Below are 26909 nucleotides of genomic sequence, written 5' to 3'. Positions count from 1 at the left end.
GTCCATTTGATTGTACCTGAAAGAAAAACACACAAACACCTTTCATTGAAGCGCAATATCTCAAAAATGGGCATAAAAATGTGTTTAAAATCACTATATATTTTAGGTGTATCAATAACGCCTGGGGTCGGCGCTATGGTGCCATATAAAGAACACCTTTTTTGCTCATTTTTCCCTCATTTTCTCTAATTGTCCATTCAATGTACCTGAAACCAAAAAGATACAAAATATCTTAATTTAAAGTGCAATATCAATAAAAACAAGCATAACATGATCATAAAAATAAGCACTAAAAATATGTACTTTTAAGGTGGATCATCTATCATGAAAACTAAACTTTTAATTCTTGAAGATGAATTAGTTTTCTTAAGTGATTTCAGTCGCTTAAGATGTAACTAACTATAGAGGCTTGCACCTATAGGAGAATTAATAACTTATATAATCTAAAACCCATCTAATCTTCATATTATGTAGGGGAATGATATGTTTAAAATTTTACATATCAAATAAATATCATAAATTTATTGGTTTGAGAAATTGAGACTATTATTGAGTAATATCATCATTATTTGAGATGAAGTATTATTTGTAATATTATGCTCGGTTGTTTAACCCATTAAATATATGAGATCCATTTAGTCTCATTTTTCAAAATTAAAATTTCTTTTTTTTAAAATTTAAATTATATATATATATACATTAAACTAAACTATTTTTAATTAAAAAAACCAGCAAATTACGGTCGGATAAGCCTCTAACACCCTAAGAGTGTTATATGACCACTTAGGTAGAAATCTATGCTGGGTTAGTCGGGTTAAAGAAGCACGGGAACTTCTCCTCAGGATGTGCAATGTGATACAGTTATCTAGTCCTAATCATGGATGCCCTATTAGTATGATTGATGATATGTTCATGCTTTGCAACCCATTTTAAATCTGACTCGAAGGCATGCAGAAAATAAAGACAACTTCTGAAAAATCTTGAAATGTTTTAATCGTAAATTTAATTAGTCTTAATTTTCTTAATTGGATTTAAAAAAAAATTATAATTTGAGGTCCCTAGAGAGCCTAGGTTATAAAGCACGATTCTTAGACAAACCATAAGCCAAATAATGAGTAGCAATAATGCACAGTGCATAATATAAAGAAAAGCAAGTCAAACATAAAGAATGGAGAGGTTGGGCACCACTAGATTGACAACATATCTCATAAAAGAAAAAGGCAGCTAGGCACCACATATACAAGTATGGTCCTAATTCTATAGATAAATGAGATTTAAAACGAAGGTACGAGACTTGAACCTATAACTCCTGGTCCTTGTCATGTGGTCCCGCCCATAGACGTCTCAGAACCCGTGACCATATCTTACTTCTAATGCAAAATCTCTTCTTAGGGACTATAACAGTACATATAGAAAGTCAAAAAAAGACTTGACCAATAAAAGATAGGGGTTAGTACAGGTTAAAGTCATGCAATGTGATGAGCCGTGCTCGACAAGAAGAGAGCTTAACTACACCTGCAAGCAAAATGCTAGCTTTAGATCATTATAACTCCTCCGTGCTGGACATGGCTTCTTGCAAAAAAAACACCACCAACATACTAGTGTGCAAGTCTCACACCCTATAAAACATGCAAAAAGCACAAAAAACTAAAGTTTGACTAGGGCAACCAAAGTAGCAAAGAACAATAGTCAAGACATATAAAGACTACCTAATGTCGCAGTTTTAGCCTCGTACACCATCTAGCGTATAATGTCCTAGTCACAACATACAAGTTTGTGCAATGTAGGCAAGAGGATAGTGTATGTTTTGATGGGGTCGTTGTCCCCAAACCTATCCTATGGATCCAAGGATTATAAGAGGCGGCGATTACTTAGATGAATGATGACTATGGATGTTTAATGGCTGGCCTCCTCCTTTGATGATCCAATTTATCTTTAATAAAAATCTAAAAGGTGTCTTGATGTCCCTTTAAAATGCATCTCCATTCAATGAATCTTCTAGAAGTTCCTTCTTTCAAAAACCAATTCAATGAATTTTTGTGTCCATAGATTATTTCTCACGTTTTTATCAAGGGTTGCTTCAAACATCTCTTCAAAAATTTGTGTAAATTCAATGAATCATCAAATAACTACTTATGCCGCTTAAGTGTGGGATACCTGGAGCGTAGGCGCGATTCTCTCGTGCATATGCACCAGTGTTTGGCGCTTAGGCGCCCTAGTTCATTCTTGCACCTTCATCATTTTTGCTCAAAATTTGACTCTTTTTCACTCATTTTAGCATTTTTCATCCATTTGATTGTACCTGAAAGAAAAACACATAAATAATTTTCATTAAAGCGCAATATCTCAAAAATAGACATAAAAATGTGTATAAAATCACTATATCTTTAGGTGTATCAATAATGCCTGGGGTCGGTGTTATGGCGCCATATAAAGTGCACATTTTTTGTTCATTTTTCCCTCATTTTCTCTAATTGTCCATTCAATATACCTGAAACCAAAAAAACACAAAATACATTCCTTTAAAGTACAATATCAATAAAAACATGCATAAAATGATCATAAAATAAGCACTAAAAATAGGTAATTTTAAGGTGGATCACCTATCGTGAAAACTAAACTTTTAATTCTTGAAAATGAATTAATTTTCTTAAGTGATTTCAGTCGCTTAAGATGTAACTAACTATAGAGGCTTGCACCTATATGAGAATTAGTAACTTATATAATCTAAAACCCATCTAATCTTCATATTATGTAGGGGAATGATATGTTTAAAATTTTACATATCAAATAAATATCATAAATTTATTGATTTGAGTAATTGAGGCTATTATCGAGTATATCATCATTTTTTGAGATGAAGTATTATTTGTAATATTATGCTCGGTTGTTTAACCCATTAAATATATGAGATCCGTTTAGTCTCATTTTTCAAAATTAAAATTTCTTTTTTTCAAAATTTAAATTATATATATATATACATTAAACTAAACTATTTTTAATTAAAAAAACCAGCAAATTAGCGACGAGGAAGCCACTAGAGTGGAAAAGAAAAGAGAGTTTTAGCTACAAAGCTAAAAACACTCTCACAAAGGACTTATTCCCCATCTGGGTCTGGTAAGCCTCTAACACCCTAAGAGTGCTATATGACCAACTAGGTATAAATCTATGCTGGGTTAGTCGAGTTGGAAAAACACGAGAACTTCTCCTCAGGATGTGCAATACGATGCAGTTATCTAGTCCTCGTTGGAAAAACACGAGAACTTCTCAGGATGTGCAATACGATGCAGTTATCTAGTCCTAATCATGGAGGCCCTATTAGTATGAATGATGATATGTTCATGCTATGCAACCCATTTTAAATCCTGCTCGAAGGCGTGCAGAAAAAAGACAACTTCTGAAAAATCTTGAAATGTTTTAATCGTAAATTTAATTAGTCTTAATTTTCTTATTTGGAATTTTTAAAAAATTATAATTTGAGATCCTTAGAGAGTCTAAGTTATAAAGCATGACTCCTGGACAAACCATAAGCTAAATAATGAGTAACAATAATGCACACTGCACAACATAAAGAAAAGCAAGCCGAACATAAAGAATGGAGAGGCTGGACGCCACTAGATTGATAACATATCTCAGAAAAGAAAAAAATAGCTAGGCACCACATATACAAGTATGGTCATAATTCTATAGATAAATGAGATTTAGAACAAAGGTAAGATACATGAACCTATAGCTCCTGGTCCTTGTCACGTGGTCTCGCCCGTAAGGCATCTCAGAACCCACGACCATACTCAGAACCCATGACCATATCTTACTTCTAATACAAAATCTCTTCTTGGGGACTATAACAATACATATAAAAAGTTAAAAAAAGACTCGAATGGTAAAAGAGAGGGGTTAGTATAAGTTAAAGGCATGCAATGTGATGAGCTGTGCTCGACAAGAAGAGAGCTTAACAACACCTGCAGCTTTAGATCATTATAACTCCTCCTTGTTGGGCATGAATTCCTGAAAAAAAAGCGTCACTAACATACTAGTGCGCATATCTCACACCCCAAAAAACATGCAAAAAACTCAAAAAAGTGAAGTCTGGCTAGGGCAACCAAACTAGCAGAGAGCAATAGTCAAGACATTTAAAGACTACTAACGTCGCGATCCTAGCCTAGTACACTATCTAGCGTATACTGTCCTAGTCACAACATATAATTGTGTGCAGTGTAGGCAAGAGGCTAGTGTATGTTTTGATGGGGTCGTCATCCCTGAACTCATCCTATGGATCCAAGAATTATAAGAGGTGTAACTAGATGCAAATTTTGTATGAACAAAAGCTTTTAAATGATTGACCTCTAAGCTAAGAATGCAAATAATTTTAAAATAGTTTTTGAAAATATAATGCATATAAGTAATAAAAATTAAAATTTTTATATTTATTCTTTTAAAATAGATCTCAAGGAATGAAAAGCCTAAGTGACACCTAATAACTTATTAATTGAATATTAATTGTGATATTGTGCATATTGTGCAGGCTACATATGATTTGTGTTAATTTATCACACTTAATAGGTTAACAAAACTAGATCATTTACAAAGTAAATATTAATTGAAATGTTATTCCATCAAATATGAATTAATTGGTTTACTTTAGATTGAAATATGCTAAATAAACGCCATAAAAATGAAGAAAATTTACATACATAACACACAATTCTTATGTATTAACATATTTTGTGCCTAAACCTTTTTATATCTCACTAATAAAAATTTGTAATATTCTATTTTTGACATTATATTATTGATTTAAGTGCTAATGTTTGCGTAAGATGTTGGTGTCGGACACTTCCGAGTGATCATCTTCCTCGTCATCTCTATTTTCTCTTTCGCGATCAACTCTCCGCCGTCCCGCACCACATCCTAGGGTTTTCCTATGTTTTAACAGAACCCTATGTATTTCCACTTCAGCTATCGCTCCGGTAACAGAAGAAACCGTCCACAGTCTCCGCCACTCGCTGCTTCTCGAGCGCCTTCGTATCCGACACCTCAAGGAAAGTTCGAAAAGTAGTTTGCCCATTCAGGCGAAACAGGTGGTTGCTTCTGTTACGCCTGTGAATAAGGAGACGAAGAATAAGAAGGAGAAGGGAAGCGTTATGGCTTTGAGTTTTGAGGAGCTTGGTTTGAAGGAAGAGCTGTTAGGCGCTATTAGGGAGATTGGCATTTCTTTGCCAACCGAGATACAAGCTATTGGAGTGCCGGCTGTGCTCCAGGGGAAGAATGTGGTTTTGGGATCACATACCGGGTCGGGGAAGACGCTGGCTTATATGCTGCCTTTGGTTCAGGTCCTTCACCCCCTCCTTTTTTCTTAATTAGGGGGATGTTTTGTGGCAAGTAGGATTTAGTAAATTTTGTGCAATTAAAATTTTTAAATCTCTGGAGTGCCACGTCCTGTTCATTTTTCAAAGTATCTTCAATGAAAGTTGATTTCTTAAAAAATTTGTGGATGCAAATAAGGGCTTATTTGGTTTCATGAAGTATAAAATATGTTTGAAAAAATGGTGAATTTATTAGATTCCGCTGTTCAGTTAATTGTTGTTAGAAATCAATATGAGATTTAAATTATAAAAACACTTCCAAAGTGATAGTTTAATCACATACGAACTAGGACAAAATGAAATCGTTTTCTTATAGCATTTTTATCTTTGTATTCTTGTTCAGTTGTTTGGATTATTGCAATAAGATCTACTAAATTCTTAAATCCGTCAAGTTCCCAGATGAGCCATATGATCTACTAAATCCTTAAATTCGAGAAGTTTAAATCCCTTAAATATTATTAAATTCTGGGTTTGGTAAATCATACTTACATGGATTTATGAAGTCTATTATGTAAGGAAAGCTTCAAAAAATCATTTTTTCTAGATTTACGGTAAAATAGCATTAGCCCATCTTAAATCCTGTAATGAAACTTCCTCTGAAACTTTCTTTATTTTCTGCAAGATTTTTTACAAGTAAATTTTCAGTCTTCTTTTTCAATTCTTATAGAACTCCTTATTGTTTCATGGATTTTCATTTGATTTATCGCTGTGGTTTAGTATAAAATTTTTGACTGAATTTTTGTAACCGGGTGCCTGTTGCTTTTGGAGTTAGGATTTTGATATTTTGCTACGAGACATAAGGTGTGATTATAATGTGGTCCTTGTGGGAACAAGTGTTGGAGATTTGATACCACAGTTATATATCTATGGCTGCAATGGACACGCTTGTTCACGTTTTGATTTGAATTAGTATGAAAAGTGAAGTTTTCCTGCTCTTTCTGTCTGCTAATTTTCTGATAAGATGATTGAATAAGTAAGCTTCATATTCAGTTTTTTAACCTTATGGAAGAAACAATAGGATGTGTAATTTGACAAGTAGTTCCCACAACATGCCATATAAACTATTTGACTAATTATATGATTTTTTTCATAAAGCATTTACGGTGTTCTTTGTCAGCTGTTAAGACAAGATGAACATTTGTATGGTATGCTAATGAAACCGAGGCGTCCTAGAGCTGTTGTACTCTGTCCGACAAGGGAGTTAACTGAACAGGTGATTGGTTTACACTACCTTAATGTTTAAAATGGGCAACAATTTCTGATTACCTTCAAGGGATATATTATCTTTAATGTGTGGTAAATGTCTAGGTTTTTCGTGTTGCAAAGTCTATAAGTCATCATGCAAGGTTCAGGTCAACCATTATAAGTGGAGGTGGACATTTCAAGCCTCAGGAAGATTCATTAAACGTACCAGTTGACATGGTTGTTGGGACACCTGGAAGGGTCCTTCAACATATTGAGGATGGTAACATAGTTTTTGGAGACATTAAGTACTTAGTAAGTCCTATTGATATGTTTTCAAATATTTATTTGGTAAAACTAATTCAAATATTTTCAATTGTTACTGAAGTAAAATTTAAGACTTATAACTAATTTGAAACCTTTTAGGTTTTAGATGAAGCAGATACTATGTTTGATAAAGGCTTTGGTCCTGACATTCGGAAGTTCCTTGGTCCACTAAAAAAACGTGCTGGGAAACCTGGTGATCAAGGATTTCAAACTGTATTGGTCACTGCAACAATGACAAAGGTCTGGTCTCTAGCAATATCAACCTTGATATGGTCGCCTTTTTACTTCACAAAAATTGCTGTTACTCTGTTTTGTCAGATGTTCTTATCAATGAGTTATGATAATCTTTGTTAAATGCTAATTTTCCACATTTTATGTTGGTATGATGACGTTTTAGATGGTGTGGCTCATGGAAAAATCTATATAATCTTTCTTGAAAGTCAAACATTAGAACGGAGATGTTAGATTTTAGACTAAAACCGATTGATTTATTGATTTTGACTTCATCTGGATTCAAGGTGGAATTGGTTTCACTCATGTAATATTAATAATTTTGTTTAATGCATATCGTTCTCCATGATCTAGTTGAGAATAAAATTTATGGTGGACATCTTTTATACTATGAAATCCATGACATTGGCTTTGTAGGCAGTGCAAAAATTGATTGATGAAGAATTTCAAGGAATACTCCATTTACGAACATCCACCTTGCACAAGAAGGTTGCGTCCGCTCGACATGACTTCATCAAAATTTCTGGTGCTGAGAACAAGTTGGAGTCTCTTCTACAGGTTGATTTTTGCAGACCTAGTATCTTGTTGAAGCTTAGAAGTTGCTCCTTTCATGTATTTTTTTCCTCTCAAAGTAGTCCAACAAACTTTGTAAATAAGAATGGACTGAATTGAAGAATGACTCCCAACTGATAATCAATTATAAGCTAATAATTGATGCTTAAATATGTCATCTGTTTCATATATATGTCTTACCTGTTGAAGAGATCAAATGAAAGTTTGTGTAGGCATGAGGAATTGATTATCAGAATGATCTGACCACAGTGTAATTTATAATTTGATGTGATAGGCTATATCATAACCTACTTCAATAATTTAATTAAACAATAATATTTCTCGTTGGAATGTTTTGTCAGTTTTTAATCTCAAGGAAATTTATTTCAAATGCCAGGATTGCTGTGAGCATGTTGCATGTTTTTCCTTCTTCAGGAGCTAATTAATTAGCACTGGTTAAAGGATTTTTTTTTTAGCCTGTATTATACTTATTAAAGCTACATGGTTGACCATTTTATATATTACTTAAAACCTAATTCTTCTGTTTAATTGGCAGAATAGTCTCCACAAATCTAATTTAAAATTAATTATCTAGCATAGATAAATTTTATATAGCTACTAGGAACCCAAAAATATCTGATGTTTCTATGGATAGAATATTTGTTTGACATTTTCTTTAGAATGGGATCTCCATGCTTGTTCCATGGCTTGTACCTTTTTTCTCTGTAAAGGTTCAATAATTGGGCCATGATATCACCTGATGTGAATATCCTGAGCTTAAGTCGACATATAATTGCAGGTTCTTAAACCGAGTTTGGCTAGGGGAAACCGGGTGATGGTATTCTGCAATACACTAAATTCAAGCCGTGCTGTGGATCATTTCCTGACTGAAAATCAGATATATACAGTAAATTACCATGGAGAAGTACCTGCAGAGGAAAGGTATATTATTTGATTTATTTGTTTGGCATTTGAATATATGTGTAATAGGTGTTGCATTTTCTAGAGTTTTGCTGTTATTCCAGTTTCTCATATGGCTATAAATAGCCATTAATTCTTTTTTCATTTAAAAATTTAGCTTAAGGGAAATTTTACACTACATCAAGGTACAAGTATTGCACATGAATTGACTTATCTAGCTTATTGTTGTTCATGGTCATGCACTTTTTTTTGCATGTATTAATTTGCGGTTAAACCTAACTTATGCCAATACACTTGATATTCGAGCTTCTCAATTGTACCTTATACAGTAATTAAATCTATTATGCAGAAATAATACATTTTATCTAACGCTCCATGACATTTCTATCTGTTCTACTCCCTGTTGTTGCTGGCATGTTACAGTTTCTTGATTCTTTGATTTGGTTCAATGTTTCAATATACAATGCCACTTATTTGGATCCCTAAAAGGCTGAAATTTTACTGTATAACTTCTTGTGAATCAGATAATTTTGGGTATGATGATGAAATCAAGATGATATATATGAGTTCAACTATTAATGTCCTCAATAGTTTCACAGAAATCCACTGCAAAACAAATGCTTGGGGCAAATCTGGGCAAATACAACCACCTTTAGAAATCATCTATTTTTGAAAAAAGGCTAAGTTCTCATTACAAATCTTTTCAGTCAATTTGAACCACCGCACAATTAATGCAACGAGATCATTCAACATCAATAGGTATTCATTTCACACAACCATTCCCAAAATGAAATGCCCAATCACTAAAAATGTCGGATCCCGAATTTTCTTAGGGGAAGAGTTCGTAAGGGGAGTGAGAGAGTAGGAAGAGAGAGGGAAGATGTTGTTTCTCTTAGGAGAGGAAGATTCTTTATTGTCTGATATTTTGGGATTGATCCCTTGTTATATGAGTTTCCCTCTATTTATAGAAGGTTCTTAATTGTAATATAAAAAAAATACTCATTGCACTTCGATCTCGAAGGATCTCAGATTGATCCTTTTTTTTGTTTTCTTTTGATTGTGACATCATATATAATATTATTTTTAATAGTGTTGTATCATTACTTTTGTTCCATATGCGCCCGCCTGTTGGGTTACATCGTTGTCAATCTGCTCAGCTTTCATGGTAATTCAACACTAAACAATTCACTTGACTAAGTCAATTTCTTAATCAATGAGATAGATTTAGCCCCTCTTTGGTAAATGGGGTAGCTGATGGCAATAGCCAGATAGGTGACCTATGCTTGGTGGCTCGTATTAGCTACTTGTACTCGATAGTTTGTACTCGATTACTGGTATTTGACGGCTCGTCAGCTTGGCAATATGGTTGAACTGAGGAGTTTGATAGTTTGTCTTAGCAAGCCATCTGATTCTTGAGCATGAATTTGGTTAGTAAGTATTCGGTTATATATATTTAATTCCCAATTTATCTTATTTTTTTGAAAGACTAAACTATGAAAAGAATAAAAGAATAGAAATAATAACCAGCATAAAGAAAATTTCTATTTTGCGCCAAGAATATTGTTTAATTATATTAATGACGTGTAAACAACTCTCTTTAAGTTTGGGTCTTTCATCTTCTATAAATAGAGTAACATGATGCTAGTTAATTCATTCTTCCGTTTGCAAACGTTCATTTTTTCTACATCTTTTTTTCCACATCCTCTCAACTAGTTTGAATGGATAATGCCCCGGAGGAGTACATGCATATTATCATGTTTAAGTTTATTGAAGGCTTGTTCGTCATGCGAAAGAGAGAAGGTAATTCTAAGAGCTTGGTGAAACTATCAAGGGAAACATCGATCCTTATATGCAAATAGGTTCCTCTCATATCTGACTACTGGCATGAACATTCTAGAGGGGGTCTGCCTAATGGTCCGACTTTTATTAACCTAGGACCCGCTTGGAAACCATTGACTCTTGTATTTGTTTTGACTAATGTCAGAGGATCGAACAACTACATTTGGTCTCACAGCTTGAGCTTGGATGCAGATCAATCAATATATAAAATATTCATTAATATTATGCAAAATAAAGATATTTAAAAAGAAGTATATTTTTTACAGTCATTTTCACATATTATAAATTTATGGGCCACCACCCTGCGGCGGAGAGTCATCCTTGCCTTGACAATGTTATGATCTAAAATTGAATGTAGCACCGAATCCCTTTGGGGGAAAAAATAACTCCACTGAAGAGGATGTTGATAAAAAAGCTCCTTCCGGAATTTCTCCGTCGACAACTTAGTAGTATGTTGAAGTGTTGACCTCAATTTTGGCCTCTTAGTGCTTTCTAACCATAAGACTTTTCTTTTGACTATCCTAGAAGACTAGAGATGAAACCCACCTACATAGAAAATTAAACCACTTCCTTACTCTCCTTGAAACCCACATGGATGGTCATGAATCTCCAACACTTAGAAGGGTGAGGATTCAAGGATGAGTCCCCATAGGACTGTTGAACTTAAGCCAACTCTGGGTGGCTAGAGTTTGGTCTCTCATATATTCAAGCACATCACATTTCTCTACTTGTCCTAAAACAATGAAACTACACCCATTGAACCTATTTCCCCTTTGTTCTTTTGGAAACTCATGTGGTTGGTCCCCAAGCTCTTAACCCTTTGGCTAGGGTGGCTAGGACCCACACATGAAGGGTCCAAAAAATGAGCTTTCCCTTGGCCTCATTGCTCAAATAAGGTCACCTTCGTGATTGGCATCTTCAATGGATTTCAATCCCACCCAAACACCCAATTTTGGTTTTTTAGCCCCAAACTTCTCCAAAATTACCAAATTGCCCCTGGAACCCTAAAATTTAAAAAATGACCCAAATCTTTAAATTTTCTCCAAAAACATATGAAACCATTTCAAACCACCCAAATTGATCAAAATACCCCAATTTTTCCAATATTTCCAAAATATCCTTAAATTTTCCAAAATTACCAAAATACCCTTCATGTTCAAAAAATTCCCAAAACCTCCCAAATCATTCCAAACCTCATCTAAACCAATTCCAACCACCCAATGAGCTCAATTTGACCAAAATCTTAATTTTGCCCCTAATGGCTCAAATTTCCCAAATTCATCCCAATTTTCATCAAATTCATTTCAATTTCACCTAATTTCAAAACCAAATCATTTATCAACTTGTCCAATCCCAAGTTACACCAATTTGGAGCCTAATTGGACAAACCTCCAAACCCTAATTTTAATTTTGAGCCAAATTGGTGTAAAATTCAAAAGAAAATAGTAGTAACAGAATGAAGGAATCATGAGATTTTAACTGATGTCGCTCTAATCAACTTTAAACCCCCCATAACACTTGAACAACAACAAAACTTTTCACTCGAACTGTAAAACTTTAAACCTTGAATCTGGAGCTGTCACTTCGACGATGAGCTCTGAGCTAACACCGGGGCAACATGACAAGGATGTACAGAAGAACAACTTGGAGAGAACAAACCGGATCTACAACAACACTTTTTTTTTGGAATTAAATAACAAACCATAGGATTCCGAGGTAGCTCGTCTAGTACGACATAAGTCTTCAACTTATATTTAGACCTTCGCACAATCATGTTGTGCAATTTAAGCCATAACTAGCTTTAGGCTCCGATGTTGTGGTTCGTTACGACATAAACCCTTCTATCTTCCAGACTATTTGTATGATCGTGTCATATAAATGTAAATCATAAATAATAATAATTGATAGGATGAACCATCAAGTAACTTTTTCTCAAAAGTAAAGCCAAACAATAGGATAGTTTGAGAGGTCACTGAGGTTCCCCTCGGATCAACGACATCTTCTACCTTTCATTCATTTGGATTTCTGGAGATAATTGTTCCTACTTGATTCATTTCCTTTTAAACTTCTAATTTCTTATCTTGAAAATCTTAAACTTTGGAATTCTTGAAGGGAAAATCTCTAATCTGAATCGAGAGTATTCTTAAGCGATTTCGGTCATTTAAGATTTAATTAACTATATCAGCTTGCCTCTATAGGAAACATTGAAACCCAGTATAATATAAACCCTATTTAATTTTTTTTATTAAATAAGAGAACTTGTCGATCAATATAAAGGGTTTCGTAGCTAAAATGAATGTTATAAATTCTATAATTTATTTAATCGAGTCTCACTATCAAGCAATGTGTCTATTCCCCGGGATATGTACATTACTTGCGGTGTTGCGCTTGTTTATTTAAACTATCGCATATATGAGATCGGTTCAGTCTCGTATTTCTAAAAATTAAAACATTATTTCTTTTCAAAATTAAAATACTACTTTTTAAAAATCAAACCTATATATTAAATTAAATTTAAATTATTTCCAACTAAATTTGATGTCCGACATGATGTTACTGTAGATGGGAGTTTGCCAAATAGAGCTATGCTAGCCATCTAAATTTTCTTTGTAACATGTGCCCCCATAGAGCTTGGAAGGTCCTTATATGGAGATGGGCACTCCCAATCTGCCTGTTATGGCTGATACAATTGAACTTGAACAACAGTTGTCGGAATTAAGGCGTGCAGTGGCCAACCTAAAATTTCCGGGCTAACTGAAATATAAGTTTGTCAAATTGAGTGATAAGAACCACATTAAATCCACTCACTTAGCTCATTTCAAATCCGGTGGAGAATTGTACTAAAGAGGCTTATTTAGATGGGTTGAATTTCCATAGAAGTTTTGTCGGATTTGTGCTTATAATTTTTATTTTCATCTTTGTGATGTGCTGTTGTGTGCGTGTGTTATAATATTTTCCTCTAATCAATTGGGCAGTTTATTTATGTCGAAGAGTTGTAATGATGAGTGGTTCGTTTGAATAAAGAAAAAAATATTTTGAGCCATTAATATGAATGATGATTTGATGACTTGGGCCTCATTTGAGGCAGCTTATTTGGTGCATTTGCGTTTTGAAAATGCATCTAAGACGTTTGTTTAGTGCGTTTTTCCTATTTATCCGAAAATGACATTTCGTTTTTTTAATAAACTCGGTCACGGGATCGGCCTCGCGACCCGCATTCTTGCCCATGTTTATTACCCGCTTGCCCTTCGTTCCCTGCTCGACCCCCGTTCTACCTTAAGTGACTTCTCGCTCGGCTCTCTCCCTCGAATGCTCCTATCTCGCGTTTAGCGGTGCCTTTCACCTCTTCCTCCTCCTTCCAACATCTGGTTACTGTGCCACTGCCACTATGTTCTCTAATTTCATTTTTCTGGTCAGCACATCCTTCATAAATTTGGTATAACTAGATCTTTGTTTTAGGGTCTCAGCAAACGAGATATTTATGGTTAACTTCTTGAAGACCTCTAGGAACCTAAAAAATTGCTGATCCAATTTTTGCTTTTGCAATCTCTGAGGGATGAGGGGGAAATCTATTAGATTCTTTGTTTTTGGGGGATGCAGGTTTTTTGATCTCCTTAGCAGGTTTTTCTTCCTCTTTTTCAAGATCAGATTCCACATCTATGGGGGCATTCACTACCCTTGGAGTTTCATCTAACTCCCTCCCACTTCTTAGTTTTACAACTTGCACTTGCTCCTTCCTTTTCTCTATAAGGTTCACTTAATTGGTACTAGGAGTGCTTCTGTGTTCCTATGGTTGAAACAGTTCATTAATTGCCACAATTGTCCCTTAATTTTCTTAATTGCTAGCCCATGAATTTATTTTATCAAATGCAATTGTCTCACAAGCTCCTCCAAAGTGGTTAGCTTTTGGTTTTGGTGTTGGTTAAATCCAGGGGGTTGATTTGGTCTTTGTCTGTGGGCAACTTGGTTGTGTGCTCCTACCCCTGAATTGACTTGATTATTGTTATTCCATTGAAGGTTGGAGTATTGCTTCCATCCAGGGTTGTAAGTATTTGGGTAGGGGTTGTTGGGATGGTTCTGGTGTCCTATAGCTTTCAAGGCTTCTAAGGCTGAGGCTGTAGAATCTCCTAAGGTCTCATCACTAAAATCCTCAACCTAGGGTGGCCCCTGGACTGCATTCATGGTAAGATTATCTAATTACATATGGCAACTACTTGGGTTGTTAAGATATTCAGGACATCAGATTCATGTACATTAGCTACTATATTGGGTTGCACCCTCTCAGCATGCCATTGAAAATTATTGGTGGTTATCTCCTTAATCAAATCATAAGTCTCCTCATATGGTTGGACATCAGTGATCCTCCTGCAATAACATCTATCAGTGACTTAAGGGAACCTATAAGCCCTTTATAGAAGATTTAGATAATAAGCCAGTTGGGTAAGGCATGATGACACACTTCCTAAGCAACTCTTTAAACCTCTCCCAGACCACATAGATTGTCTCTCCCTCAAATTGTGTGAAAGATGTGATGTTATTCCTAAGCTTGACAATCTTAGGAGGGAAGTACTTGGCTATGAATTTCTGAGTTAAGTCATTCCAAGAAGAAATTGATCATAGGGATAAAGTGTTCAACCACACCTTGATTCTATCCCTTAGAGAGAAGGGAAAAAGTTTTAGTCCAACGACGTCGTTGGGGACACCGTTGTCCTTGAATGTGGCGCACAGTTCTAGTAAGTTTGCTAAGTGCAGATTTGAGTTTTCAGTGCCCCCCCCACCCCCGCCCCACCTCGCCCAAAAAAAAAAAAAACTGGTTTTACTTAGCCATTTGGATAATGACAGGTCTTAGTTCAAAGATATTGACTTCTATCGAGGGTAATTGATATTCATGTGAATCTTTTAAGCAGTGGGGTTTGCAAAGTCCCTAAGAGGCCTCATGGATGGGTACAATGGTGAGCCATTTTTATAGGTGTTTTAGGTTCAGTGAGTGCTCTCCTACATCGTCTAAAGGTTCGCTCAATTTCAGGGTCCATAGGTGCTAAGTCAATGGGTGCACCCATATGCATTCAATAGAGGACAAGTGAATGTGAAACTCCACACTAGTGATCTTAAGGACCTAAACACACAAAAGACACAACAATTGACTTCAAGCAACACACACAAGAGTTGACTCAACACACAATCACAATTAAAATGCAAAGACTCAAAGAAATGTAAGCAAATGAAATGACAATTAACAACAACATTTTTTTTAGCTTTTTCAGTTTTTCAAAATATATTTTTTTTCAACTTTTTTTTTTCAGCAACTGCAAAGAAAAACACAAATCAATATAAGTGCACACAGAAATGATGAAAAGAACAGAAAAGAAAAATTTCAGAAAAAATAGAAAATACCGAACCTAGATTCCTAGTTGTTCAACTATAGTTCTCTTATGTTTCAAAGTTTTTCTTAACGCAATTTCCCCAATAACGATGCCAAAAACTTGATGACCGTAAACTTACCGCGAAACGGACAACCACTTCATGCAAGTATATGTGTCAAAGTAATAAGCGGTTTGCAATAGCACCACATATCGTTCCCATGAGAAAATGTGTTAAGAAATAGATTTGAAAAAGGCGAAGCTACAGTTTTCTAACTATTCCAACCTAGTTCGACGTAATTCAGAAAATAGTAAAAAGAAATCCTAAATCTATCAGAGTCAGCAAAAAAACAAAAACATTGAAATACAGTTTCTTCAAGATTGTTGTGGATCATGCCTCTGTGATTGAGGTGTGACATCTGGTTTTACTTTTCGTGAAATTTCTCCTATATGGTTGGTGGAAACTAGGGATGATATTTTTTTCTTACCCCTATGCCATAGTCAGAAGAATTGAAATTCCACAAAGATAAGTTTCACTTGTCTTTATGGCGTCCTCAATAATTTTCATATCCCCATTATTGGTTGCAAGATCCGTAATAAAACATTCATGTCCTGTTTGAATATTGTGGTTAACCTAATCGTTCTACTAAGCTTCTACCCAATTCAGGTTTTGATTGAATATTGTGGTTAAATGTCCTGTTTGGATCACGATAATTTTTAACACTCTAATTGGCCAGGTTTTGAGAAAATGAAGGCGAGAAGGTTAACCAACAACGTTTAATAATTAAATGAGCAGAAAAACGTATATGAGAAATCAACAACAAAAGCCAAGCCAGGAAATCCATCCACAAATCGCAGAGGCATGAAAATTAATTTATCTGATCATAGTTTGAGAAAAAGATAAACACAATGTCATGTAAATCAGATTCACAAGAAATACATTTTTTTACAGCCCTTTGGTAATCGTCTCTCACAAAGAAAAAACAGCAATAAACTTCTCTTAAAACCTCTCTCAGAAAAACAAACCAAATAACAGCTAAGAGAAGAAGAAGAACTCTTTCTAATTCTAGCTTCCTTCTGAGTTCTCTCCCAAAATGCTCTCTAAAATTCTTCAATAATGTTCTTTTTATAGCTTGAGTTCAAATTCCTTCCAAAAATCATCAGAATTCCACACATAAATTATTTCCAATTGAAGAATATATGCTGGCGTGACCACGACTGACAATGACATAATTAAGCCCAACTCTCGAGTTGGACAGCGTGATCATGACGCAACTCGAGCGAGATAGGGCATGTCCATGCTCGAGATACGGCGTGGCTATGCCGAGAAGGATACCACACCTAAAAATGGCGTGACTACGCTGCACAAATGTCATGACCAGCTAGATCTAGGCATGGCTACACCGACTTGATTTTTCCCAAAGTCTCTGTTTTACTCCGATTTATATGCTAATCTTTCTGTAACATGCAAAACATAATTTCAATCTTCCAAAAGCGTAAAATCATGAATTTAATTGAAGAAATTGTTAGAATTAAACCATAAAAAATGCGAAAAATTGACGCATGTCAATCAACTATTAGACCTTAGAGCAATAAGATAGCTACTAATAATCAAAATTCTATGACAAACTATAAATGAAGTTTGTTAATTAGAATTCTTATTTGTGTGTATGTTGATTATTATTTTGGATTATGCGTTTTTAATATTTAATGAAAAATAGTTGCAATTTTGAATAATGTGAATTCCAAATTTTGAATGTTTGATTATTCAAAATTTAAATTTTTGAGCTTGAAATTTATTATTGTTTTGAAATATATGAGAGGAAAATTATATAAAATTCCTAAAAAAGATAGTTAGTTGATAATTAACTTTATAAATTAATCATTTTTCATTTAAGAGTGATCAATCATCTCTTATTTTGAGGGTGGTTAGAAGTGGTTATATATGTGTAACTAACCCCTCATTCACACACTTGGACAAGCCTTTTTTTCTTTCTATTTTGTTATTTTTGAATTATTATGCTGTAAAAATTTTATATTTATTTACTAGAATGAAAGAATAGAGTTTAATGTTGGTTTGATAGTTTTTTAAGGGAGAAAAATTTAAGGTTTTGGTTTGATAATCAACCTCATCACAGAAAGAAGTTTAGTGATATTTTCTAACTGCTCACTTTGGTGAGTAATTAAATTATATTTTCTTGCTTTCGTATACGTTCATTCCTCCATTAAATTAAATAATTTTTTAATAATATTTATCTTCAAAATCTAATCCTAACCTAGTTGAGGTTGTCGGACATGTTTCTCGAATAACATAACCTAGTCTTTGTTCAAGAGATCAATTATTAGCTATTAACCTTTTTTTTTTTTTTGAAAATCTCTAGGTCTAAATTAAAAATACTATTCCATCTACAAATATCATGCACTTTGCTCTCACTTAAATCACTTCTCTAAATCCTTAAACCTACTTATAGTGCTGTTGGCTAGAAGAGGGCTTTCACTGGACCTTATCTTGAAATAAAATCTCATTAGAATACAAAAAAATATTTCTAAAAGCTTGAAATTCTTACAATACATCTAGATTTTCTACTCTAAGATTTCCAAATAATTCCAAGGTTTGGAAGTATCCCATTTATTCACCCTACTGTGTGTAAGTGAGAAATAGTACTCTCGGGTTGGGGCTGATTCTCAGCCTACACAACCCTAAAATTTTTCCAAAACATTAACTTCACATTCTGGTCAACCTTACTAAAGCCTAGATCTCCTTCCAAGAGATCCTTCTTAGCCCTGTTGGAAGGAGATCCAAACCTTGGATTGCTCCTGATCCAGTTCAAACTTACGAAAGCCTAGATATCCTTCCTAGCCCTCTTAGAAAGAGATGCAAACCTTAGATGACTCCAATAAGAAAGCCAATCATGGGACACACCTTGGCAGAGTGAAGATAGAGGCATAGAAGGTGGTATGCTTTCAGTAGAGTGGAGATGGAGGAAAGGGTGTTATGGGCTATGAAGATAGAGACACAGAAGGTATTGGTTTGATGATCAACCTCATCACATAAAGAGGTTTAGTGAGCTTTTCCAACTACTCACTTTGGTAAGTAATTAAATGAAATTTTCTTACTTTGGTATACACTCATTCCTCCTTTAAAATAAATATTTTTTTTTAAATTTTTGTCCTCAACACCTAATCCTAACCAAGTTGAGGTTGTCGGACATTGTGCTCATATAACCTAGGCTTGTTCTAGAGGCCAATTAGTAGCTATAAACCTTTTTTGTTTTTTTTTTTGGCAAAACTTTAGATCTAAATTAAAAATGCTATTTCATCTACAAGTACCTTGCACTTTACTCTAACTTAAATTAAATCTACTTTTGTTGGCTAGAATAGGGCTTTCACTGGACCTTATCTTGAAAAAAGTCTCCACAATAATACATCTAGCTTTACTGTTCTAAGATTTCCAAATAATTCAAAGGTTTGGAAGCATCCCATTTTCTACACTACTATTTGTAACAACCCTAAATTTTTTCCAAAATTTCAACTCCACATTCTGTTCAACCTTGCTAAATCATAGATATCCTTCCTAGCCCTGTTGGAAAGATGTCCAAAAACCTTTGATGGCTCCTAATCTAGTTCAATTTTACTAAAGCCATGATATCCTTCAGCCCTCTTAGAAAGAGATCCAATCCTTAGATGACTCCATTAAGAAGGCCAATGATAGGCCACACCAATGGCGGGTGAAGATAGAGGAATAGAAGGTGGTATGATTTCAGGAGGGTGGAGATGGAGGCGAAAGGGGCGTTTTGGGTTCTGTAGGGAGGCATCAAAGGACATTTTTACAGTGACGCTGGTAACATTTATTATATGCAACCTTTTAATAAATCTCTCACATGGAAGTTCCAACTTTTCTACATAAATATTAGCCATAGTACATAATTTTTCTCACCAAATCCTGATGGAGTGCTTCTCATTACCATTCACTGTTTTCTCTTGTCCATTTCTTCTATCACGCTCACCTCCTTTGGACCATCTCACTCTTGGTATATGATCAGTCCTATTTGGAATAATGGGTGAAATCTTCTGCATGCACTAGAATGTTTCATGGAGCTGAGCTTAAGTAGGTTTAATAGGGGTAGTGACGATGTTAATTATGACGGAAATGCTGTTATTGCCAAGTTAGTCAAGATTTTTACATTCCTTAGATAAGGTTATATGAGTTTAAGATTTATAAGCCCCTAAAGTTATTTGTCCTTGTCCATTACTTTCTTGTAAGTTATTTTATTTGAGAGCATCAAGAAAATGATGCAAATCAATGTGACTTGTTTGCATTTTTGGTGGCAGGACAGAAAACCTGAGGAAGTTCAAGAGCGATGTAGGTGACTGCCCTACCTTGGTGTGCACTGACTTGGCGGCCAGAGGATTGGATTTAGCTGTCGACCATGTTATTATGTTTGATTTCCCAAAGAATTCTGTGCGTGCTGCGTGTCTCTTATTTATTGAACTAATTTCTCTTTTCTGTTGTTGGACCCGTGGTTGAATCACATTTACGTGATTTTAGATTGATTACCTTCATCGAACTGGGAGGACTGCTCGTATGGGTGCCAAAGGTAAGCTTGGTTTATGATTTTTCAAACTAAATGCCAGCGCATGCCCATGATTTTCTTATTCAGTTTTCATAGATGCCACTACTTTTATAAGTTCAGGTTTTTCCACTTGTTGCTTAAAGTATGTTTCATAAAAAAATGTATGGGATCATATTAGGTTGGCTAGGAGAGCTAGTTACGTACCCCTGCATAGCAACATAAAGTGAGAAAATATTAACTAAATTAGTAGGCAGTATAAAATATAGTTCAGATTATGTTAGTTTATATGTTAAGTGATTGTCTTTGTTTTTAGTTCGCCAATTAAGTATCCAGTATTGGTAACATTTAGAGAACACTTCTCGTATTTTATACCCTTTTGCAGGCTTTCATTATGCGAACTTGATTATGAACTGTTATAGAGATATAATAAAAATTTTATCTTGCTGTCATATATATATATATATATATATATCCTTCATGCACCTAAGAATTCAAATACCATACCTTACACTCGGGGGGAATTGAACCTCAGACCAGAGGAGACTTACAATTGACAAGTTGATTCTCGACCATCTGATCTGAGTCCGCGGCGTAACCCTGCTTGTCATATAGTTATATATATATTATATATGAATTGAAATTGCTTAATTTTGAAATTTGAAATAATAAGATATTATAGTTTCAACTCTGTGAAATGCCATATTTCATATGTAATAAACCTGCTTTTTGGTTTTATATTTATTTCTGAATTGTAGTTGCATTTTAAAGATGCAACAAGTAATGCAAGGTTTTTTTTCTTATCTCAATTTACAGTTTTGTTGCTGTATGGCATTTTTAACTTATATAAGAGCAGCCACTAGCCTTTTGAATAACGCATGTGCATAAATTTGTAGTCCTTAGGTGTAGTTGAATTGTTGATTTTATATTGTGAAATTTTCATTCAATTCAATAATGAAAATAGAAATAATAAAATACAAATTGATTATTTTCTTATGAGAAAAAGAGATCGTCGAGAATGTAAAGATTGTAAAGTAATTCCAAGTGTAATTCCAAGTGAAAATTTAATTTAAGTACTCAATATTGGTTTTTAGTTTTGAATTTTAAGATAAAGAGTCAAAAGATAAAAAATACAATAAAATATTGTCATAGAATTAGACGAGGAAAATTTAAGTACTCAATATTGGTTTTTAGTTTTGAATTTTAAGATAAAGAGTCAAAAGATAAAAAATACAATAAAGTATTGTCATAGAATTAGACGAGGACGCTTAAAAGACAAACTTATTTTTATGAATAAACTTTAAAATTGTAGGATTTGGCATGTTCATAAAGTAACAAACACTATTAAACAAGTGATAAAAAATGCATTTGAAAAATTAAAAGAAAATACTCTTATAAATAAAAATAGTTAGTGGTGAAATAATAATGTGCAAGAAAAGATAAAATATAAGAAGTTTGTTATAAAAATTAGTTTAAATGTAAAATCTTAGAGAATTGGAAAAAATATAAGGTGATCCACAGGGAGTATTGGAGATCAATTTGTGATGCTAAAAATTCTGCTTTTTGTGATTTTTATAATAGATTAGATATTTGAATGGTGAAAGATATTTGTATAAATTAGTCAATAAAGAAAATAAAAGTAAAGATTTAATTCAAGTAAAATGTATTAGTGATGAAAATCAATAAGCATTTTTCTTATATGAAGATATTCAACATATGTGAGAGATATTTTGATAAACTTTTCAATGAATTTTCTGAAAATAAGATTGACTTTAGTGATCTTAATATTATTAATAATAATAAAATTTTTTGTTTTTTACCATCATATTAGTAAAGAGGAAGTTGAGATTTTAAAGAAAATCAAGGATGGAAAATTAGGACCTGATGGATTCCCAATAGAAGTGGAAATATTTACGAGATTTGGAAATTTTTTGGCTTGCCAAATTTTTTAATACTATTTTAAAAACAAAAAAGAGGCTTGAGGATGGAGGAAGATTAGTTTGGTCCCATTTTGAAGAATAAAGGGAATGCCCAAGAGTGTGTAAATTATAGAGGAACTAAGTGTATGTGTCATGCATTACAATTATGAGAGAAAGTAATTGAACATAGGTTTAGACGTAATACAAAGATTTCTCTTTTTCAATTTGGATTTATGTCGGACAAGTCTACTATGAAAGTTATATTTATTGAGAGGTTTGATGAAGAAGTACATAGACAGTAAGGAGGATCTAAGTATGATTTTTGTTGATTTAGAAATAGCTTATGATGAGGTTCCAAGAGAAGTTGGAGAGTTTTAGAAAAGAAATGTGTTGAGATGACTTCCTTTCAAGTCATTAATGATATGGTTACTATAGTTGTTACTTGTGTTCAAACAGAAGGATGATTAAGTATTTTCCTATTTCAGTTGGATTACGTCAAGGATGGGTTTTTAAGCCCATAACATCTTGCTTTAGTTATGAATACTTACTGATCATTTACATAAGGATATACCTTGGTGTATGCTTTTTGCCGATGATATCATTCTCGTGGATAGGAATGGAGAAAGAGATCATGAAAAACTTGAATTATGAAGGTTTAATTTAGAGTTTAAAAACCTTCTTTTTGGCGGAGTTGTAATAATGAGTGATCAAATCATTAAGAGTGCGTTTGGTGTAGCTTATTAGCTGCGACGACATTTTGAAAACGCCGCCTCACCGTTTCGATTTAACGTTCGGGCAGTGTTTACAAAACGACATTTGTTTTTTTACATTAAACGCGGGCCGTGGGTCGAACCCCACTGTTCGTGTTTCGGGAAATATTTTGATGGGTTGCCCTCTTTCCGTATCGTCTGGTCCTTCCTTCTCCAGCTTGTTCAGAAGACTCCTCATGCAGCATCATCCTGCGCCCTTCCCTCTCGGTTTCATGAGTTCAACATTTCCTCCACTCTCGCAGGCAAGCGCCCCCCCCCCCCCTCTCCCGCCTTCACTTTCAGATACTCGACTCGAAGCCGACCTTATAAGTCCTCACGCCTTCCTCCCCTGAAAATTCCAACCCAAGCAGAATCCCTCTCTTTTTGTGTTTGATACATTTCCTACCACAACATAGATCAGATCTCCTTATTCTTGTTCAAACCCAATTCTTCCTCTCTATCATGTCACGAGAAGCCTGATTATCCGAGTTCGGTTCCCTATAATTAAAAACTCATCCAGCCCTCACCACAAGCAAACCAACCACTTCTAGTTCCAACTGCAAGCTCCCCACATTACCACGTTACCTCTTCAATCACCAACGGTAACCTTCAAAGTAACCTTCAAGAAAAGGAGTAAGAAAAGGGATTTATGATTATGTGGTAACCTTCAAGAAAAGGAGTAAGAAAAGGAGTAAGAAAAGGGATTTATGATTATGTGAGATTTATTATTGTTGTCATTTTATTTTATTTTTTTCTTTGTCAAACTCAAGCTAAATTCCGCTTTAATTAATGGGCAATATACACACTATATTTTCATATTTTTAATTGTAATTTTAATAATTTTTTTTGGTATTGTGAAGTGATTTTTTGCTTCTATACTATAAGATATATAACTATAATAGTTCTGTTGCATACAACACTACTGCACAAGGACATAATAGTCATTTATTCAAAAACAATTACAAATCAGTTTTTTCCAAACTCATAAACCAAACAGCCAGCAAACTTGTCCAGATCAGCTGTTGATCAACAACTTATCTGGATCAGCTGCTTATCAGCAGATTATTGATAAGCTGTAGCTGCCCCAAATAAACCCTAAAAACAGTAGATGTTTTAGATATCTTTGGTCTATTGCTCAAAGTAATGGTGATATAGATCTGGGTGTTATTAGTAGAATTCAACTTGGATGGTTGAAGTGGAGGAATACATCAGACCTATTGTGTGATAAAAAAGTACCGTTTAGACTTGAAGGAAAATTTTATAAGATTGCGATGAGGCTTGCAATCTTCTTTGGCGCAGAATGTTGGCTTATAAAAGAGAAGCATAAAACTAAGTGTTGCTGAGATGATAATGCTTAGGTGTGACTTTACACTTAGAGACAAAATACGAAACAAATATATCTGTGAAAGGGTTGGTGTAGCTCCAGTGGTAGACAAGATTGAAGAGATTCATCTTAAATGGTTTGGTCATATTAAACGTCGACCATCTGATGATCCAGTTAGGAGAGTAGATATTTTAGATTCGACTTACGTTAAGAAAGGTAGAGGTGGACTTAAGAATGCTTGGGCATGTTATATAAAAAATGATATAAATTTATTAGAATTAAATGAAAATATGACACTCAATAAAACAATGGAGAAAAAAGATTCATGTAGCCTACCCCACTTAGTGGGATAAAGGCTTATTGTTCTTGTTGTTGTTATTGTCAATAATAAAACAGAATTACATGATAATCATAGTAGATTTTAATTATTGAAACGGGATCATCTTCATAATCATTGCCTTACACTAACCATTTGGGATTGACAATATAAATTTTTTTTTCTTTCATTTGTTCTTGGTGATGCTTTCTAAGATGCTAAAGTTATTATTTGCAAAACTTTTTGAACATCATTTATCTACGTAACATTAGGTCCACAACTTCTTTCTAGTACTATCACTAATTTTATCAATTTATCTAACAAGCTTATTTTCTACTCATCATAATCCTATTTTCAATCATGGTAACTTCATTAGATGTCATTTACAACTTTTCCTTTAATAGAGCCCTACATTAATTTATCTTTCCTTGTTTTGGTACACATCAATCTTAACATTCTCATTTCTGCCGTACTTAATTCAGATATCAATAACTTTTTTGTAACACAACATTTGGATTCATATAATATTGTTAGTTTAATTATGGCTATATAAAGTATTTTTAAGCTTCTCTGCATCCTCTTATCACATAAAATTCTAGAGTTTTTCTTCCATTTTAACTACTCCTAATTCTAGCCATTTCTTTTTCATAAAGAGTTATTTTTATTGCGTTGTTCAAATAATCAAGTTTTTATGGCTTCTAATGGTTCATTTATTCTTCGCTTTATTCAAGGTAAAAATGAATTATAAATTAAACATATGCAATAAATCTAGTTGAATGGTCAAGATTTTGTTTGTTAGAAAATTGAGCTTAGACCTTCCTTTTTAACGTTCAGTTAAAAAAAAGAATCTACATGCTTGCGATTAATCAGTGATTTTGTTTTAAGAAAGATTCTTTGCTATTAGGAATTCTGTTAAGATTTTTTTCTGATGAATGATTAGATTGAACTATGACTTAGATCAAGAACGAAATTAAATGTGAAAATTTAAGCGATTTTTAAAACCTTCCGGTAAAATGCAGGCACCAGTATTTGGTATCATTTTTATTTTAAGGTCTGCTGGTGTTGCATCTCTACCCTGAAAGCCGAGCTTTCTCCTGCATCCTTAAAATAACCTTCATCAGTTATTATTATCTTACTTTTTAAGCATTGTAAAGCTATTTTAGCCGTCCAATTTGGCAATGCTGTATAATTTGTCCTCTAAAACTGATTTCACATTATTTTCATATCAGCCTACACATATTCCTGCCATCTGATAAAATCATATTATTTCAGGTAAAGTTACAAGCCTAGTTGCAAAGAAGGATCTGCTTCTAGCCGATTGCATTGAGGAAGCGATGAGGAAAAACGAGAGTCTTGAATCCCTCAACATAGGCAGTGTCAGGAGAGATGCTGCCAAGTTGAAGCCGGTTGATCCGAGGGTGAGAAATGCCAAAAAAACTGAGACAAGTAAAAGGAGTAGTCCAAAAGCTCTTATAGTTGGGAGAAAAGCAGTTCCCACGGTGCCCCAGAAATGGGCAGCAAGCAAATCTGGTGGCAAAACAGCACCCATTAAGGTTAAAAGATCCGCATCACCATCAACTCCAGATCGAAAGCCTGCATCCATTAAGGATAAAAGGACTTCTGCACCATCAAAACAAGCAAGTTCATCAAAAGTTTCCAAGGTTTCCGCGAATAATAAAATTGGTGCTGCGAGATCAGGTGGCTCAAAACTTAGCATTGTTGGGCTCAGAGGTAAGAGTTCCATTGAGAAAAAGAAATTATTTACATCGAGTTGATACTGAAAATTTTGGAGATCTATTAGCCTTCTACAGAAATGTATGAAATATGAGCGCTGTATTTCATAGTTTTGTAGGAATGCTATATAGATGATCAAGCCACATTATTTTGTTGGACAAGCTTACGCCGGGAGCTTTTCTACATTTCACGTGCAAGAAAAAAATTATTGGCAAATTTGTTTCAAGTAGACATCTTTGATGGAATGTAGTGCGAAAGGGTCGGGAATTTTGCAACAGCTGGTAATCTTTTCATCTAAATCATGAAGCTAATTGTACTGAAACCAAAATGTTTTGCGTTAGCGATTTAGGGTTTAGGGATCTTATACAACTATATGACATTGCTAGAATTTGGGTCCTCCCCAATGATCCGCTAATTCTAAAAGTAACTATAAAACATCATTCATCCAATTCACTTCAATTGCATGTTGGATCTAAACGTTAACTTTAACCTCCTTAGGTTTTTCTAAATTCCCTTCA

General features: G+C 34.2%; 1 protein-coding gene across 1 annotated transcript; it reads left to right on the top strand.

Annotated features, from left to right (window-relative positions):
- Positions 1-4847: 4847 nt before the first annotated feature.
- LOC110025610 (DEAD-box ATP-dependent RNA helicase 39) lies at positions 4848-26693 on the top strand (the record flags this gene model as incomplete). The annotated part of the gene is given in 9 exon segments (XM_020726188.1): positions 4848-5333; positions 6484-6579; positions 6675-6863; positions 6975-7115; positions 7524-7664; positions 8458-8600; positions 20111-20240; positions 20328-20376; positions 25930-26693. Coding segments are annotated over 9 exon segments (1878 nt in total), but the record flags the coding sequence as incomplete, so codon positions are not given.
- Between the last annotated feature and the right edge of the window lie 216 nt (positions 26694-26909).

This window comes from Phalaenopsis equestris, unplaced genomic scaffold (genome assembly GCF_001263595.1).
Source record: "Phalaenopsis equestris unplaced genomic scaffold, ASM126359v1 Scaffold000313, whole genome shotgun sequence".
Classification (NCBI taxonomy): Eukaryota; Viridiplantae; Streptophyta; class Magnoliopsida; order Asparagales; family Orchidaceae; genus Phalaenopsis; species Phalaenopsis equestris.
This window is presented reverse-complemented; position numbering and strand designations above follow the sequence as displayed.